The sequence below is a fragment of the Labeo rohita genome, chromosome 25 (assembly GCF_022985175.1).
Source record: "Labeo rohita strain BAU-BD-2019 chromosome 25, IGBB_LRoh.1.0, whole genome shotgun sequence".
In the NCBI taxonomy this organism is placed as follows: domain Eukaryota; kingdom Metazoa; phylum Chordata; class Actinopteri; order Cypriniformes; family Cyprinidae; genus Labeo; species Labeo rohita.
Window position 1 is genome coordinate 31020222 of NC_066893.1, and position 15764 is coordinate 31035985.

Genomic DNA, 15764 nt, shown 5'->3' on the forward strand with positions numbered 1-15764 from the left:
TCACCACAACATCTTTGGTTTGTATCGGAGACCTCGGCTCCAATCTGGAACGCTTCTCACGGAATCTCGTGCACCGTTTAGTGCCACCTGATTCAGATCGGTCAGCGAGTAAACACATTTTTTGTCTCCAATAACAGTCTGTGATTCAAATGAGCAGAGATGTTCAGCTTTTGGCGCACTTAGGATGTCTTGTGCGCTAAAGAAATGGCATCGCATACGAGTTGTCAAATTGTTATAACTTGAGTTTTACTGAAACATCTGGCCTAAAATTTAGTGCTGTCACCTTGTGCTGAAATTGTGAAACCGATGATTTGTAAATTATATTTGGCATTACAGGCCATTTGAAATTCGTCCACTGGTTGGACTCTGGACACCCCTGACCTAACACTACCCCTCACACAAAACTACAAAACTAAACCATACTTGTGGGGACATTTGGTCCTCATGACATAGTGAATACAAGTATACGCACACACACACACACACACACGTCAGGATAGCCTTCATGAGCTGGTGTCATTTCCACTGACAGGATCACATGACAGCCGTGGGTTGATTCAGAAGACTGATGACTCTCATATTGTCATGCTTCACACTGGCCTACAAAACCTCACAGTCACACAAGTGATCTTAGCTGATCCGGTGATCTCTCTGGACATTTACGGTCTACACAAATACAAACATTCTCGAAGGAGTCCTTTCTGAAATCATCTCAGATTTTGTTGGGATTTTGTTGGTAGGCTGGACTGGGCCGTGCTAACGCTGCGCTAATCGTCAGACCTGATGCCGTTTCCAACGCCGACCTGATCCCGTTACACTGCTAGGGTTACGTTAACAGTTCACTTGGTATAAACTTTGTCTGTCACAGTCAGTTCACTGACTTCTGTGAGCTTCATGACATTATTCTTTGAAAGACACTGACTGATTTTGATCGAGAGTAGGGGTAGACGATTATCGGTGCTGATATTGAGCATTTTTATGATTATCGGTATCGGTCATTTTCCAATAAAATAATTTAATTTTGCCCACCGCCCATCTGATCGAGTCGTGATATGGACTAGAATCTGTAAATATTAGAGGTCGACTGATATTGTATTTTACAGATACCAATACGTTGGACCAAACTGGCAGATACCGATTAATCAACCAATAGTTTTGGAAAATAAATAGTGCTCTACTATTAAAAAAGTAACTTTGTAAATTAATTAAAAGTAGCAATATTAATTATATATATGGATCATTACAGTTAGTTCATTTTTCATTAATGTTAACAAACAAATTTAACAAATGTTAAAAGTACCAAAAAAACGTAAAAAATATCAGTAAATACTGAAATTAACACACTTTAACAAGGAACAATACTTCTATTCTACAACTTTTATTATCTTAATGTTATAAATGGACTCATACTGTAAAGTGTTTTCATTACATCAACAATCAGGCTGAAGATGGTCATCTTTAAATATCTACACAAAGGCCACAGTACTGAAATTGCATACATATGGATATTGTGTACTTTCACAATTAAACTGCTTCTATTCTGGAACATTTGTGATTATCTAATCAAAATATAAAAATATGTTAGTCACACAACGGGCAAAAGTGCAGCGTTGTGTCTAGAAGAACTTGTAGTTATCTGAGGATTCACACAAAACAAACTCGTTGTGTTCAAGCGGCGTCTACAAGACTTGACTTGATCACCAAATGGGCAAAAGTATACTGCTGTCTCCACTAATGCAGCATCTAGTCAACAAATTCATCGCTTAGTAATGACATGAAAACATGCACTACAGTATACTGTGCACACGCTTCGTTGTCGATGTTTTAAATCAGTCTTTGAAGTGTCCGGCTCTGTGCGGCGCAGCACGTGCTGTCAATGATTTCCACCACTAGAGGCCGCTCCAGCAACGAACCGACCCGGAAAAAACTATGGGTCTGGTTTTTTGCCAACCGATAGCTCCGCCAATCGACTATCAAGTTGATTAATCGGCAATACTGATACATTGTAAATATTAAGATGCAAAAACACTCTTTAAATATGAATCCTGCATATTCTGTGTCTCTGTGTATGTGAACGGTTTTGTTTACCACACACGTACTGAAGTGTGCAATGCTCACGGTGAATTTGACTTCTGTTGTCTCACTAAATGAGGACATAAATATGTGAACATCATCTCCAGAACTGCTCTGAGAGTCACTTCATGAGCATTTGACCGTTTCATTTGAGTAAAACTATCGTCAAATCATATAAGAAACATAAAGGTCCCCATGACAACCCGTCAAAATATATGTTTTGTTTAGCAGAAACTGTCAGAAATATATTACTATGGTGCAGTAGAATATACATAATACTACTACAACAATTATTACAATTGTTTAAAAGAATAATCATCCATTTTTTTAGTAAACCCCTTTTTTAACTTCCAAAATACAGTTTAAATGCAGCTTCAAACGATCACAAATGCAGTTGTAAACGATCCCAGCCGAGGAAGAAGGGTCTTATCTAGCGAAAATGTTCTTGTTCAAGTTTAAGACAGTTAGGGTATGTGGAAAAACTCCAATCGTATTTTCTCCCTCAACTTCAAAAATCATTTCAGAATCATCCTACATCACTGCAGAAGAACAGACACAGTGTTTACAAAGTGAACATGCAAAGAAGATCGAACACCCTTAACAAAAAAGGTAAAACAGTGATATAGGACGATTCTGAAGTTGAGGGAGAACATGAGATGGGAGTTTGTCGACATACACTAACTGACATGAACCGGAACAAAAACAGTCCAGGCAGAGTAACACAAGACGAGCGTTTGACATTAAAAAGTATATAAATTGTGTTATTTATGTGGCATAGTGGATGACAAGGGGGTGAGTACATTATCTGTGAATTGTTGTTATTCTCCTTTAATCATGAAGCATAAAGTGTCCCCACTTTTAACTCTCTCTTTATATTACCCTGTTGTATATGGATGACAAGAGTAGACTATAAAAATCAGTTTCGGCATCCGCCCCGGAAAACACATATCGGTCGACCCCCAACTGAGACACTTGCTAGAAACTAACTCAGAGACAGACGCTTTATGATGTCTCTCAGATGGTCCCAGCGCTGGGTCTAGTCTGCTAGTCGGCAGGTCTGAGCAGTTCACGAAATAATGCAAACGCTCCTCTCTGCCCTGTATTTGTTGTCGATTATGACCCACATCATCTGATTAGGCTGCTAACTGTCTGTGGCAGATCGCTCATGATCACATCAACAAATTTGGCCCGTTAAGACGGAAATCTGCCCGTCAAGACACGCAGCGCTCTCGCTACCCGTCCTAACGAGCGCAGCACGTGACTCACTGTCTGGTGCCTCAGATCAGTCAGTTTCCATAAGTTTTTGTTTTGGAGAAGCATTTTGTCCTGGATTATGTCTTCACATCACGCCCGGGTCGCACGATCAGAGCTGGACAGAGGGTTTCTCTGGAGACCTTCACGAGCTCAAGATTCACATCCGAACTTCTTTAGAAAAATGTGTGCAACCTAATTTTAGGAAGGACAACCTCTGCCAAGAGCACTTTCACCTACTGTACATCTGTCTGCATCCGTCCATGATGTGTCTGTTCATCAGCCAGCTTTCACCACACATCAAAACACACTTATGAGCACACAGCTCCCCAAACGTATTCAGGACACGTCGGCCAGTTCGCACGCAGCTCGACGTTCGCGTTCGCACTCATTCTGGCTGTTTATACAATCTGAGACGCACGTTCACTTGGCTCCGTGAACCGCGTTAAAGCCTCGTTACAAAGAAGCGGTGGAGGAAGGAACTTCTTTCCTGCAGAATCACCATTAACCCTTTCTGTGTCCTGATGCCCCAAATAACAGCGGTGTGATGACACACGCCGCAATACATGAACCCTTGATGCTGCACAAAAGAAAACAGCACGGAGAACATCAAATCAATAGAGCCGGGCTGGCGTATCAGACAGCGTTTCTGTGTGCTTCGGCATCTGACGCACAGCACTGTGTCTGTAAGATCATGTAGAACCGCATGTGAAATCGAGACGAGCCTTGTGTGTGTACAGTATGAAACAGCGCTTCTGTGTTTGCGTTCGTATCAGGCCCCCACACACAACAGACAGACAGAGACAGACGAGGATGAGACGCAGGACAGACAGGTAGATGAAGAAGCGAGTGTGATGATGATGATGACGATGTTACCTTTCTGGGGAAGAGGATTTTTCTGAGTTGACGGACATGGGCAAGCCGCTCGCTCCCGAGAGAACAACGGAGCCGAACCAGAGATGAATAAAACACACTCTCTCTCTTTCTCTTTCTCTCTCTCTCTCTCTCTTTTTCCGGAGCGTTCTGCTGGCCGCGAGGGGAGGGGGCGCTCTTCCTCCTCCTCCTCCTCTGTTCTCCTCTTCCTTACAGAAAAATAGAGGATGGAGGACACAGGCTCCGAGACGGGGGACGCGGAGAGCGGCGGACGCGAGGAAGGTCTCAGCACCGCCGCCCTGCCGCCTTCCTGTTTGTCTCTCCGGCCGTAGCGGTTCGCTGGTGCTCGTCCTCCGCCGCCGTCGTTTCCTGAATGACGGCGAAAAAGCGCGAGGCTCCCACACGCTGTCTGTCTCTCTGCCTTCTGCAGCGCTGCACAATAACAGATCTGTGCGCGCAGCGGGCCGCACCACTGCTCGGCGCGGGCGGGGGGATCTGCTCTCCGGCGGGTGGAAACACGAGCCGTCTCTCTGTGTGCGCGTCTCTCTGCTCCCCTCCGCACTTCAGCGCTCCCTCCGTCTCGTTACGACATCCTGTATCTCAGGGCAACGCTGCTCTCCCTCTCTCTCTCTCTCTCTCCCCCATTTTACAGCTGCTCTCTTTCTCAAGCTGCTGCTGGTTTCCTTTCAACAGTCCTTTCTGCTCTCGTCCTCCGTCTGTCTGTCTGTCTGTCTGTGTTTTACAGCAGATGGGTTATGGGTCTCCATGAGCAAGCGCAGAGAGACTGACAGAGACATATTTAAGGAGATCATCCAGTGACCTGTATGTCATTCTCTCTCTCCAGTGTCTTCAGAAGAAAAACAAACTGCTCATTGACGCAAAGCAGATGTGTGGTGCAGTGAAAAATAACAAGATGCTTATTGACATGATCTTGCATATCAGTATAAAGAACAGATGAATGTGACTGGAGTATTTACAGCACACACACACACACACACACACACGATGTCGGAGGATCCGCTGCACTTCCTGTGACGCGCAACACAACAGGCTGGAAGAAACCGGCCCCGTCGCCACGGCAACCGTCAGATCCGTGATTAGCTAAAGCAGAAACGACGAAGCATCACACAAACGTACAGAGACGGAATAGCGCGGTGAGGACGCGACTCCGTCCGCCTCTGTTTCTCGCTGATATTTTAGGGGTCAGAATTTAGGCTGCTTGAAGCAGCTATCTTTACATGGCCTACTTCCACAGAGAGAGAGACAGAACGAGAGCGAGACGCATGAGCTGAGCTTGATTTTTCTCCAGAAACACTGAGTGTGACTGAGTGTGTCTTAACCAGCACTGAGTCCACAGCAGTCCAGCAGCTCACCACTGTCTAGTTAATGGCTGGGTTATGGTTAGGTTAGGTTAGGGTTATGGTTAGGTTAGGGTTATGGCTGTTGTCGTGTATTATCTGATTGGGTTCAGCTCCTGAGAAACGTCACTTTTACACACAAACAAACACAAAAACAGCACCGTGTTTTGTCCATTGGTGTCTTTTGGTGTCCTGTACATAAGTAATTAATTTGGCATAATAATATAAACATGACTATGAAAGGGTGCGTTATATTAGGCTTTTATATTCATAACAAAAGCATTACTTGGCTCTCAAGTTTTGTGTAGGAGGACGTGTGTTATTTAGTCTCATGCACTACTCATTAAATGAGAATAGAATACAGTCAAAACATTTAAAAATGATGTTCTCTTATTCATATTTTGTTAAATAAGACATTACTCAATTTGAGTGTATTGACCATTTGGTCATAAAAACAATAGTTTTATTTAATAAAAAAGAAGAGTTTGTCCATGTCCCTTGAAGGTTTGTCCACCGTGTCATACTGGGGAATCCACCCCTTTAAGAAAAGGCCGTCCCCTTTAGTGTCACCAGGACAACTGATTTTCAGGACAAATTTTCTTTGTGTGAGTTTGTTTACTTGCTTTTCCCAAGCTTCACACGTCCATAAAATATGCCAGAAGTGATTAGAATACAGTATTTTCAAAATATGTACGTTTAAATACACCAAATTCTCTTCAACTTCCAGACTGGAAGTTATTATTATTATTAATATTATTATTATTATATGTTTTCCAATGTTGAATAAGTGTTTAATTATCATATTTTGTCACGCTTTGTGTGTTCTGCTTCATGTGTCCACCCTGTCATAATATTTTAAATAATCATATCTGTATAATCCAGTGTGTTCAATAGTTAGGTGTGGGCAATAACAAACAAAAAATGGCATCCAAATATCACAGTTTTCAAAAAAATACATGTGCGAATTGTCTGAGTTTCTTTAAAAACACATGGTTTACATAAAATCTTCTATGTATTTTTTTAATTTGAAAGCAAACAAATAACCCTGTTTAGGAAAGGGACATTATATCTACATTATAATTGTATTTAACAGTAATATACAGGGTGTTCATGACAGGGTGGACGTGGCCCATAATTATCCAAAAAATTACAATTATCTAAAAAATTGTGTGGGAGCTCAGCTAATATGTTCCTATAGGATTTAAGTGTCTACCATTTGTGACCCTGGACCACGAAACCAGTCAGAAGGGTCAATTTTTTAAAACTGAGATTTATACATCTGAGAGCTGAATAATTAAGCTTTCCATTCATATATGATTGCTAAAGGGGTTAGGGGATGCCCATTTTCCACAAGTTGATATGATTCTTTAGGGTCTTAATGAAAAGTCTCTAATATACTTTGATTAAAAATTCTCAATGGTTGTGTAAAACAACACCCTTTTTACCTTGTCAAAATCAGCTCTGCAAAAATCATCTCATTCTGGTCGAGGCTGCTTTAAATGTTAATGAGCTCTGCTCGCCCCGCCCCTCTCTTCTCGCTTTACTTTAGCTGCATTTAGCCATGTTTAGCCGCTAAACTTGCTAACTAGCACATTATTAGGAAAGGTGATCGCAAAGATTCATAAAAAAAAACACCCTTATACTCACTTCTGCTGTAAGTGAAGCTGGATCATGAATGATTTGCGTGAACACAGACGGATATATGTAGATCGGGAGGCGCATTCCCTTCACAAACAAACGTAATCCACTGCATCTTCAGCGGCTCAGATGTCGGGAGTAAATGACGACCACTATGTTCATTATTACATCCCGCAACACAACACCTCAATCAAACTTACATCCCTGCTCCGGCATCAAAACAAACAGGCTGGACTGTTACAGCTGATCTGAGGTCAGACGCTCATGTCAATCAACTATTGTGGGAGTGGCCTCTGTCATGTGACGCCACAACGACAGGCATCTGAGAACGGCTCGATTTGAAAAAGGGGATATTATTTTTACAGATTAATTAAAAACCACTGCATGGATTTTTATCATTATAGGGCAGATTTGTACATACACTGACAACACACATTAATGTTCAAACAACATGAAAAAGTGAACTTAGCATCCGATGACCCCTTTAAGAAAGGACAATATTTGTCTGAGATACTATTTGAAAATCTGGAATCTGAGGGTGCAAAAAATCTAAATATTGAGAAAATCACCTTTAAATTTGTCCAAATGAAGTCAGGGTTAGCAATGCATATTACTAATCAAAAATTAAGTTTTGATATATTTACAGTAGGAATTTTACTAAATATCTTCATGGAACATGATCTTTACTTAATTTCCTAATGATTTTTGGCATAAAAGAAAAATGAATCATTTTGATGTATTTTTAACTATTGCTACAAATATACCCGTGACACTTAAGACTGGTTTTGTGCTCCAGGGTCACATTTATGACATGACATAAAGCAAATGGGAAATTAAGAAAACTTTGTGAGTATTGTGAGGTCTGAAAGGCACTCTAGGGTGATATTGACCCGCTGGATCTTTCTTTTGGTTGTTTCTGCTGTAAACAGTTGTGAAATATTAAACGTTTATCTACTTACATCTTTCCTCAGACTCTTTGTTAAACACTAAAGCGCCACTGGATTTCACATTGGGTTTCTGTGAACGGATTAAGCTCCGGTCTCTTTGCTTTGATTGGCTGCCTAAGGATGAATATCCAATACTGGGGGATAATTTGTCCATAAATCATTGGGAGACGCGTCCTCCTCAGTGTCTACGGTGGACACGCGCCTGTGGACAGCTTGATCCGGCTGTACGTCAAGTAAAACACAAATCGTCAGCAGAAAATGCATGCTCATTTGTGTTTCAGTGTCCTGATAATGTGTGACCAGCGCCACCTGCTGGTCTGAAGCAGCTGAACACACATTCACCATCTCATCAAACATAAAGAGCACAAGAACATCCTAGACAGAGCGTGCCATGAAGATCTGTATTACCATCAGAGAGACAAACACAAACTCAGGGAAGTAAACAGAAGCCAGAAATACAGTATATCCACATTTCACATCTTCACAGAATTACGGCCAGCTCAGGACAGAATATGAGGGACACTGTAGGGATCTTGGGGACAGTAGAGTAGATTTTATGACGTGTACATCACTGATCACAGACGAATCACTGCGAATCTCAACATCAGCACACAGTTCACACAGATGGAAAACCAGCACAGCACGAGCCCTGACCACCGAACAACATCCGCTCACGCGTCAATCCACCTCAGACACAACTCATCATATACTGGAGCTGAGGAAGAGCACTGAAGACTTCAGAAAAATCCCAAAACTACAACACAGAGATTCACCTGCTTCGCTGTGACACAAACGGATCATAATAACCATCTAGAATGGAGACATATGGGCAACCCTTGTAAAAATACATATTACAGCAGAAACAGACCAGAGCTGATAAAAAAAATAAAAGTTTGAGTTTGCCTAATATATGTGTGTGTACTGTGTCTAATTATTATGTATATGCAAATACAAACACATTCATGTATATATTTACAAAATATTTACAAGTATATGCATTTATTTATTTATTTATATTTTTATATAATTTATATTATACATAAATAAAAAAATATTTTGTACATAAATAACCTATTTCTCTTAAATATCTACATTAATTAGTGTGTATATACATATTAATTACAAACAGTGCACACACACATAAACTCAAACTTTTATTTTGTATGCGATTAATCTGACAGCCCTAAAATAGTCAAACAAACGACCTGTGGAAAACCAAAACTCATTTCTCAAAAGAAACTTACAAGACAAAATAAAAACATCTGGAGCTGACGAGATATGAAACCAAATGATAAACCAAACCAAACGAATCATCAACGAAACGTGATTGTGTGTCGCTCACATGTTTGACTCATCTGGAACAGACGAATAACGACCGTCGTCATTAGAAGTGGAGACAAATCTCACCCCACTAATTACCTTTTGCGTCATTTGTGTAAAAGTTTTTCTGTACGATGATAAAAACTCTCAGACTGGATTCATACTACTGCTCATCTGATCTCTGCAAATTGAAAATACACCGACACATTACAGGCAATAGTTTTGCATCTTTTATGAACTGTCTATAAAGCATTTGATTCAATCTGACACAAATGATTACTCAAGTAACTGAAAGCGGTTTTGGTTGCAAACCTACAACTTCATTCAGTGCATGTACACCGACAGCAGAAGCAGCACAAACACGATCACAAAATGAGCAAAATATCTGCGTGTAGTGAGACAGATTAATCCGATCAAACTGTATTTGCAAAATCACAGTCAGTAAAATCAGTGTACATGTTTCAGCTGTTCCTCTGAGATTCACATCAAACCCAGCGTCATTCACTAAACCAGGTGGGCATGGCTGGGGGTCTCGAGCCCTCGCCCCTTTAATCACTGACCCTCAAGTGCCCTCGGTCCGGTGTAGGTGCCCTCATAACTTCATGACTCCCCTGCCCCTCCGGTCTGTGCACACGCCTGCAATAAACCAAGGCTGTAACCATGTGTAGATATATATATATATATATATATATATATATATAAACGTTAACTCACTCTTTTCAACGTTACACTGACGCTTAACGCTGGAATTTGTAATAATTGGCAAGCTCAAATATTTTTGACATTGACGAGTGTTGAGGCAGAACAGCCTGAAAATGTAACTTTTAAAACTTTCTGTCATCCTAATAAGAGCACTGCGTATTCGAGATCAGCAGAACAGTGTAAGAATTTACTGAGTATATAGTTATAATATTACAGCATAATAATGCAAGAAGGCCTACACACTTTCAAATGAAAACAAACTTTTAATTCTTAAAAATATTTAAAGATTTTATTTGCATAAACAGATGACTTTAATATTTACTTAAATGCAGGTAATTTACAGAACTAAAGTTCATTGAAAGTATGTTGTATATATATATAGGGTATGACGGAGCTAAAGGTGCCCCAGGGTAAAAGGCGCCTTTGATATTATTTTCCTCTAAAGCACTAGATGGCACAAAAACGTGGTGTAGCACTTACCAAAACATCTGCTTTTCAACATACGTGTGATATTTGTTGATCGAGGGCAGCAGAGCAAAGTCGATTCTGTGATTACTTGATCTTATATTTGATGTTTTTAAAAATGTTGTAGATTTAAGTAGCAAATGAGAATCGCTAAAATTATTACACATATCTTGAGACAAAGGTCTTCTTAATGATTCTCAGTTTTGTTTAAAATAATTAAAACAGCAGTTTTTAAATAATGAAAGAATGTGTAAAAGTATGGTGTTTGGGGTAAAAAGCGCCCCTGCTGTTGAAGGCTGACTGTTCTATTTGTTGACATGATTCAGATGGTAAATATCATATATTATGTTGTGTGTCCATCTTAGAGAAAATGAAACCATCATATTTAAAAACATAATATTAATCATATCATATAATAAAATATCATTTCTTGTTACTACTGTAAATCTATATTAAATTATTATGGGATCTCCTTTGATGCTTCCAGGATCTTTACATTTTGAAATAATTTTGTTTCTGTATTTTAAAATATATGTTTTATATTAACATATTTAAATGACAGTATATTTACTGACCAAAAAAGAATTAGTTTATTTATCAAAATAAGCAGAAAACAGTACAGACTTTGCTAAAGTGATTGTTTTGAACAAGTATTAACTTAAACATTATTAAAAAAAAAACATTATTTTAGTTAAACTATTTGTATCAATACTGTGTGCCTTTTACCCCATGCATTATGTATTATTTTTTACATTTATGAGATTTTTTTTAACAATATAAACAACTTGAACGATTTATTTTCACACAAAATATGTTGCTCCATAAGTGTTCAATACAAATGTATATATTTTTCTGAAATGGTGCCTTTAGCCCTGTTAAACCATATATATATATATATATATATATATATATATATATTAAAATATAAAGCTTTGTTATAGCAAAAACAGACAAACGTTGTTGTTGTGATCACAAATATATGTACATATCCACAGTTGTGACCATCAGTGTTGGGAAGTAATTAGTTATAGTTACTAGTTACTTCTCACAAATAGTAACTGAGTTACATCATTATAAAAGTAACTAATTACCAGGGAAAGTAACTATTGTGTTACTTTAAACAAAAAAGTTCAATTATGTCAAATAATTTGGATGCCCCCAATATTAAACATGTTAAATGAATGACATTTTTAGTTTACTCACCAGACTGATATTAATATTAATATTATACTATTATATCATAGCCAACACTTGAAGTGGATCAAAAAAGTTAAACAAAGTTGTCCTAAAACAAGAACGGGTATTGTTTTGGTTTTAGGGTGAAAACTTTGATGAAAGGTTTTGATCCTCTTTAAATGTGGACTACTAAACATATATAAAGCTTAATGGTGCAGTTTTTTAACTTACATAAAACTACTACGAATTCTGCTACTAATAACAATATAAAACACTAAGGATTAATGAGCTGCTGGGTTCATGAATATTAATCACGTTGTCTGTGTTCGCTCAAACTGATTTGCTGAAATCAAAACAGAGAAGATAATAGGTGAGCGCCAGCCAATGAGATTGCCATCTGCGCATTAGTGCCGCCTACTACCGGAGAAACCGGCACTTCTGAAAAGCTGAAGAATTCCAGAGGAGCTCCGTTATTTTGACAGGAAAATACAGCAAAGAATATCGTTTTCATGTAGTGTGTCAATTCTGCACGGTATATAAGACTCTTTTGCTCTGTATCTTTCTTTGTGTGTGTGAGACAAAGCAACAGCTAGTGTTTACAGTTTGTCAAATCCATACGCTGCACATTCATTCAGATGAACTGAAAATAAAATTATAATAATATTATAATAAATTATAGTAAAGCTGCATTTTATTGTCAGAAATGGTAAGGGCATTGTAACGAGGGAAACAGTAATTTGTTTGATTAACACTGTTCTAACACTGTTCTTGCCATCACTGATGACCATAGACTCTACGGCTGATATTAGACGCAGTTTTCCCGCACCATTGTAATGTGCTGCTTTTGCAAGGTTCTGCGAAAGAGTTTCAGCTTTTATTTTCCTTTTAAGCACCCGTCGGCTTCTGCAGTACAAGGTGAAAACGCGATGCCTTAAAAGTAGACAACACCAGCTTTTTGATAAAACGTGTTTAGTGTTCAGATGGCGCTACACGTGGAGAATAATGCACGCCACTCTCTTTTTTTCAAATGGCTTTTATCTGTAAATAAACTCTTCATTTAGATAAAGGAAATGAAGTATTAAAATATTAGATACCTTAAAAACTTGAATAAACAATAAATAAACATTTTCTAATAAAAAGTGTAAAGTAACAAGTAGAAAAAAGAAAAATGCATAAAGAACTTGTATGAAGATTGATCCATCTACAGATTTTTCCCTGAGCTTCTTTTCTCTGTACATGAAGGCGCACACGACTGATGACAAACGCAATCCCCACTCAGCAGTCAAACGCACAGATCCCTAAACAAGGTCGTATCTGCAGATTGAAGAAGTGTTTTGTAAATGTGAACTCGCAGTCATGACCACACCGCGTTATGTACGAGAAACTGCAAAAGACACAGGCGCGAGCAGAATGCAAAAAACACGGTGACGTTCATTTTCATGTAAATATAATGGAAAATATATTACATCACCAAAAATGATTGAGGTCGTGTACATACGTTGTGCAAAAAGTCGATATATTGATCATCGCGACAGGCCTAGGAGGCTCCATCATTTAGTCTGCGTTCACTGCTCTCCATCATTCAGCTCTTGTGGAAAAGCAGGAAAATGCAACAGTAGACTTTTTCTTTTGCTGTTGGCGCAGACAGGAAGGAATGCAAAAATAGTATCTGCTACGGTCTCCCAAACATCTCAAAACTACTGATGATGACAAAGATGTTCACGACCTGCATTTGAACTTGGAGAGTAAATGAGACACCGCTCAGTGCTGCCCTCTGCAGGTCAGGCCCTCGGCAGGAAAAATCACACAGATGCTGTGAATGTGTATCGTCAAATGAATTTGTTTTACAAGTAAATATCAGTTCGTTAACATATGCATTTGTTTTATATGTCTTCATGTTTGTGCATGTGTATGTGTGTGTTATTATCATTTATATATTAGTCCTGGGTCTGTGTTTTTTTTAATGTGCAGGTATGATGGTTACCTTCCACCTGAGGCTCATTATGGGGATTATAAGAACATTTGTTACATTATACATTTGTTAATTATGCTTCATTGAATAAACTACTTGTTGCAAATGTGGATCTGTTGTAACAATTACAACAAACACAGTCATGAGTAATAAAGAACAGCTCATTGTAGGATATACAACATGTTGATGAGTTATTTTCAATGTATTTGTTAACTGATTTTTTTTTCCAATTCACGCATCAAGTTCTAATCTGCGACATTCTCTCAGCAAAACAATGCATCTGTAACAAAACACACCTATTTGAACAAACCCACGTTTCAACAACTGGTCAAACACCTAAAGACACACAACCGTAACACATTTTCTATCCTCTTACACCTGACCCTACCCCTCACACCAAACTACAGGCATTTTTACATCTCAAATCACTTCATTCTATGTGATTTATAAGCTTGTTTCTTGATGGAGACCAATAAAAAAATGATGTAGTGCAGTGGTTTTCACTCAGAGGCACGAGATAAGTTAAGATTATATTTAGGGATGCACCACATTGGATTTTGACGATATCCGATACGCCGATATTTTTCAACTCATTTTGTTTGGAAACAACACCAATTCTCTCCTGTGCAGAAGCGAATTATTTTTAGCTTTGGTTAGTTTTTACCAAAACCTTATTTGGGTTGAATTAAATGAATAGTAATGAACTTCTTTTATAATGAGAGTACACTGAAGCTTTGAAAATAACTATGAATGAACTATATATCAATCGGTGCATTTTTTTTATTGTTTTTTTTTTGTGTTTTTTTTCAGAAAAATGCAGTAGTAACCTTAAAATTTTATTATAAGATTTAACATTTGTAGATGGTCTAAAGCGAGAGTAGTAAAAATTCTGAAAATCTTTTAGAGCTCATCATGTGTTTACAAAAAATGTAACATTTTACACATTAATGAATAAATCAGTAAAATTTCATTTACAAGTGTCATGTTTGTGATTTTTTTAATTCATGAAAGCTATAGATTCTGACCTTTAAATCAAAACATACACATGATTTTATATCATTAATTACTGTTTTATTTAATTAGAAACACATTCCAAATGTTATTTGTTTATTTTACTTTCATTTTATTAGAAGCAGGCCAACAGCGCCCCCTACAGAATCAAAATTCTTCACCGAACGGGCATTAGACACCATTCCTGCAAAACAGTGAATCTAATCCTCATTCAGGCAAAACTTTGCTTCAAGAAGGAGCCACACAGCTGATGTGATCTAATCGCTCGCACACCCTGACACATATTGACACCATTTTTCATATCGGGCTGATGCTGACATTTACATTTAAAGACATTATCGGTCGGTTCCAATATCGGTGCGATAATATTGTGCACCCCTAATTATATTTATATTCAATTCACTAATTTTAGGCTTCATTTTAAACAAATTAAAAATAAAAATGGAAAAATGACAGCGCCACCTCTATCGTATGTATTCTGTGATATTCTGTGTTTCTGAGCTTCTCGTCACGCGGTGTGAAATACCTGAACAACGGCTGAAAAAACGAACATATGATATGCAAACAGCTCTTGACTGGATAAATCAAGCCAGACTGTAATCAAAGTAAAGATGATAATAGTGAGTCGTCGTACTACATTAGGTGCACGTGTGTCTGTGTGTGTGCACTGTGTCTAAAACATAGTTTTTCTTGGAACAGCTCAGTGTATTCACACAGTTTTCATTTCGATGTGTTTAGTGATTCTGAATGGATCCGTATAGTTTGCAGTCCTTTGGAGTCTCGCTGTGGTCTTGTTTGGTATGACTTGTGCTTATTTGTTAAAGTTGCTATTTAAAAGCGTGTGAACTGGAGTGATGAGGAGACAGCATTATTCTCACAGAGTATTTAAGGAACTGACTGACACATCAGCTGAGGCTCAGAATCATCTGATATTTTTTGTTAAGCGCAGGAACAGCCGTGTGCACAGGTTGCCTGCTG

General features: G+C 38.4%; 1 protein-coding gene across 4 annotated transcripts in view; it reads right to left on the reverse strand.

The window, feature by feature from the left end:
* srpk2 (SRSF protein kinase 2) overlaps positions 1-15764 on the reverse strand; it is a 41671-nt gene that overhangs the window by 22087 nt on the left and 3820 nt on the right. The window contains exon 1 of one of the 4 annotated variants that reach the window (XM_051099605.1): positions 4201-4748. The exons of 2 other annotated variants lie outside the window; for them this stretch is intronic. In XM_051099605.1, coding sequence (XP_050955562.1) covers positions 4201-4238 — 38 coding nt within the window. In that variant the 5' untranslated portion in view covers positions 4239-4748. Of the gene's footprint in view, positions 1-4200; positions 4749-15764 lie in introns of those variants that run through there. One more of the 4 variants, XM_051099604.1, reaches the window with a different exon arrangement.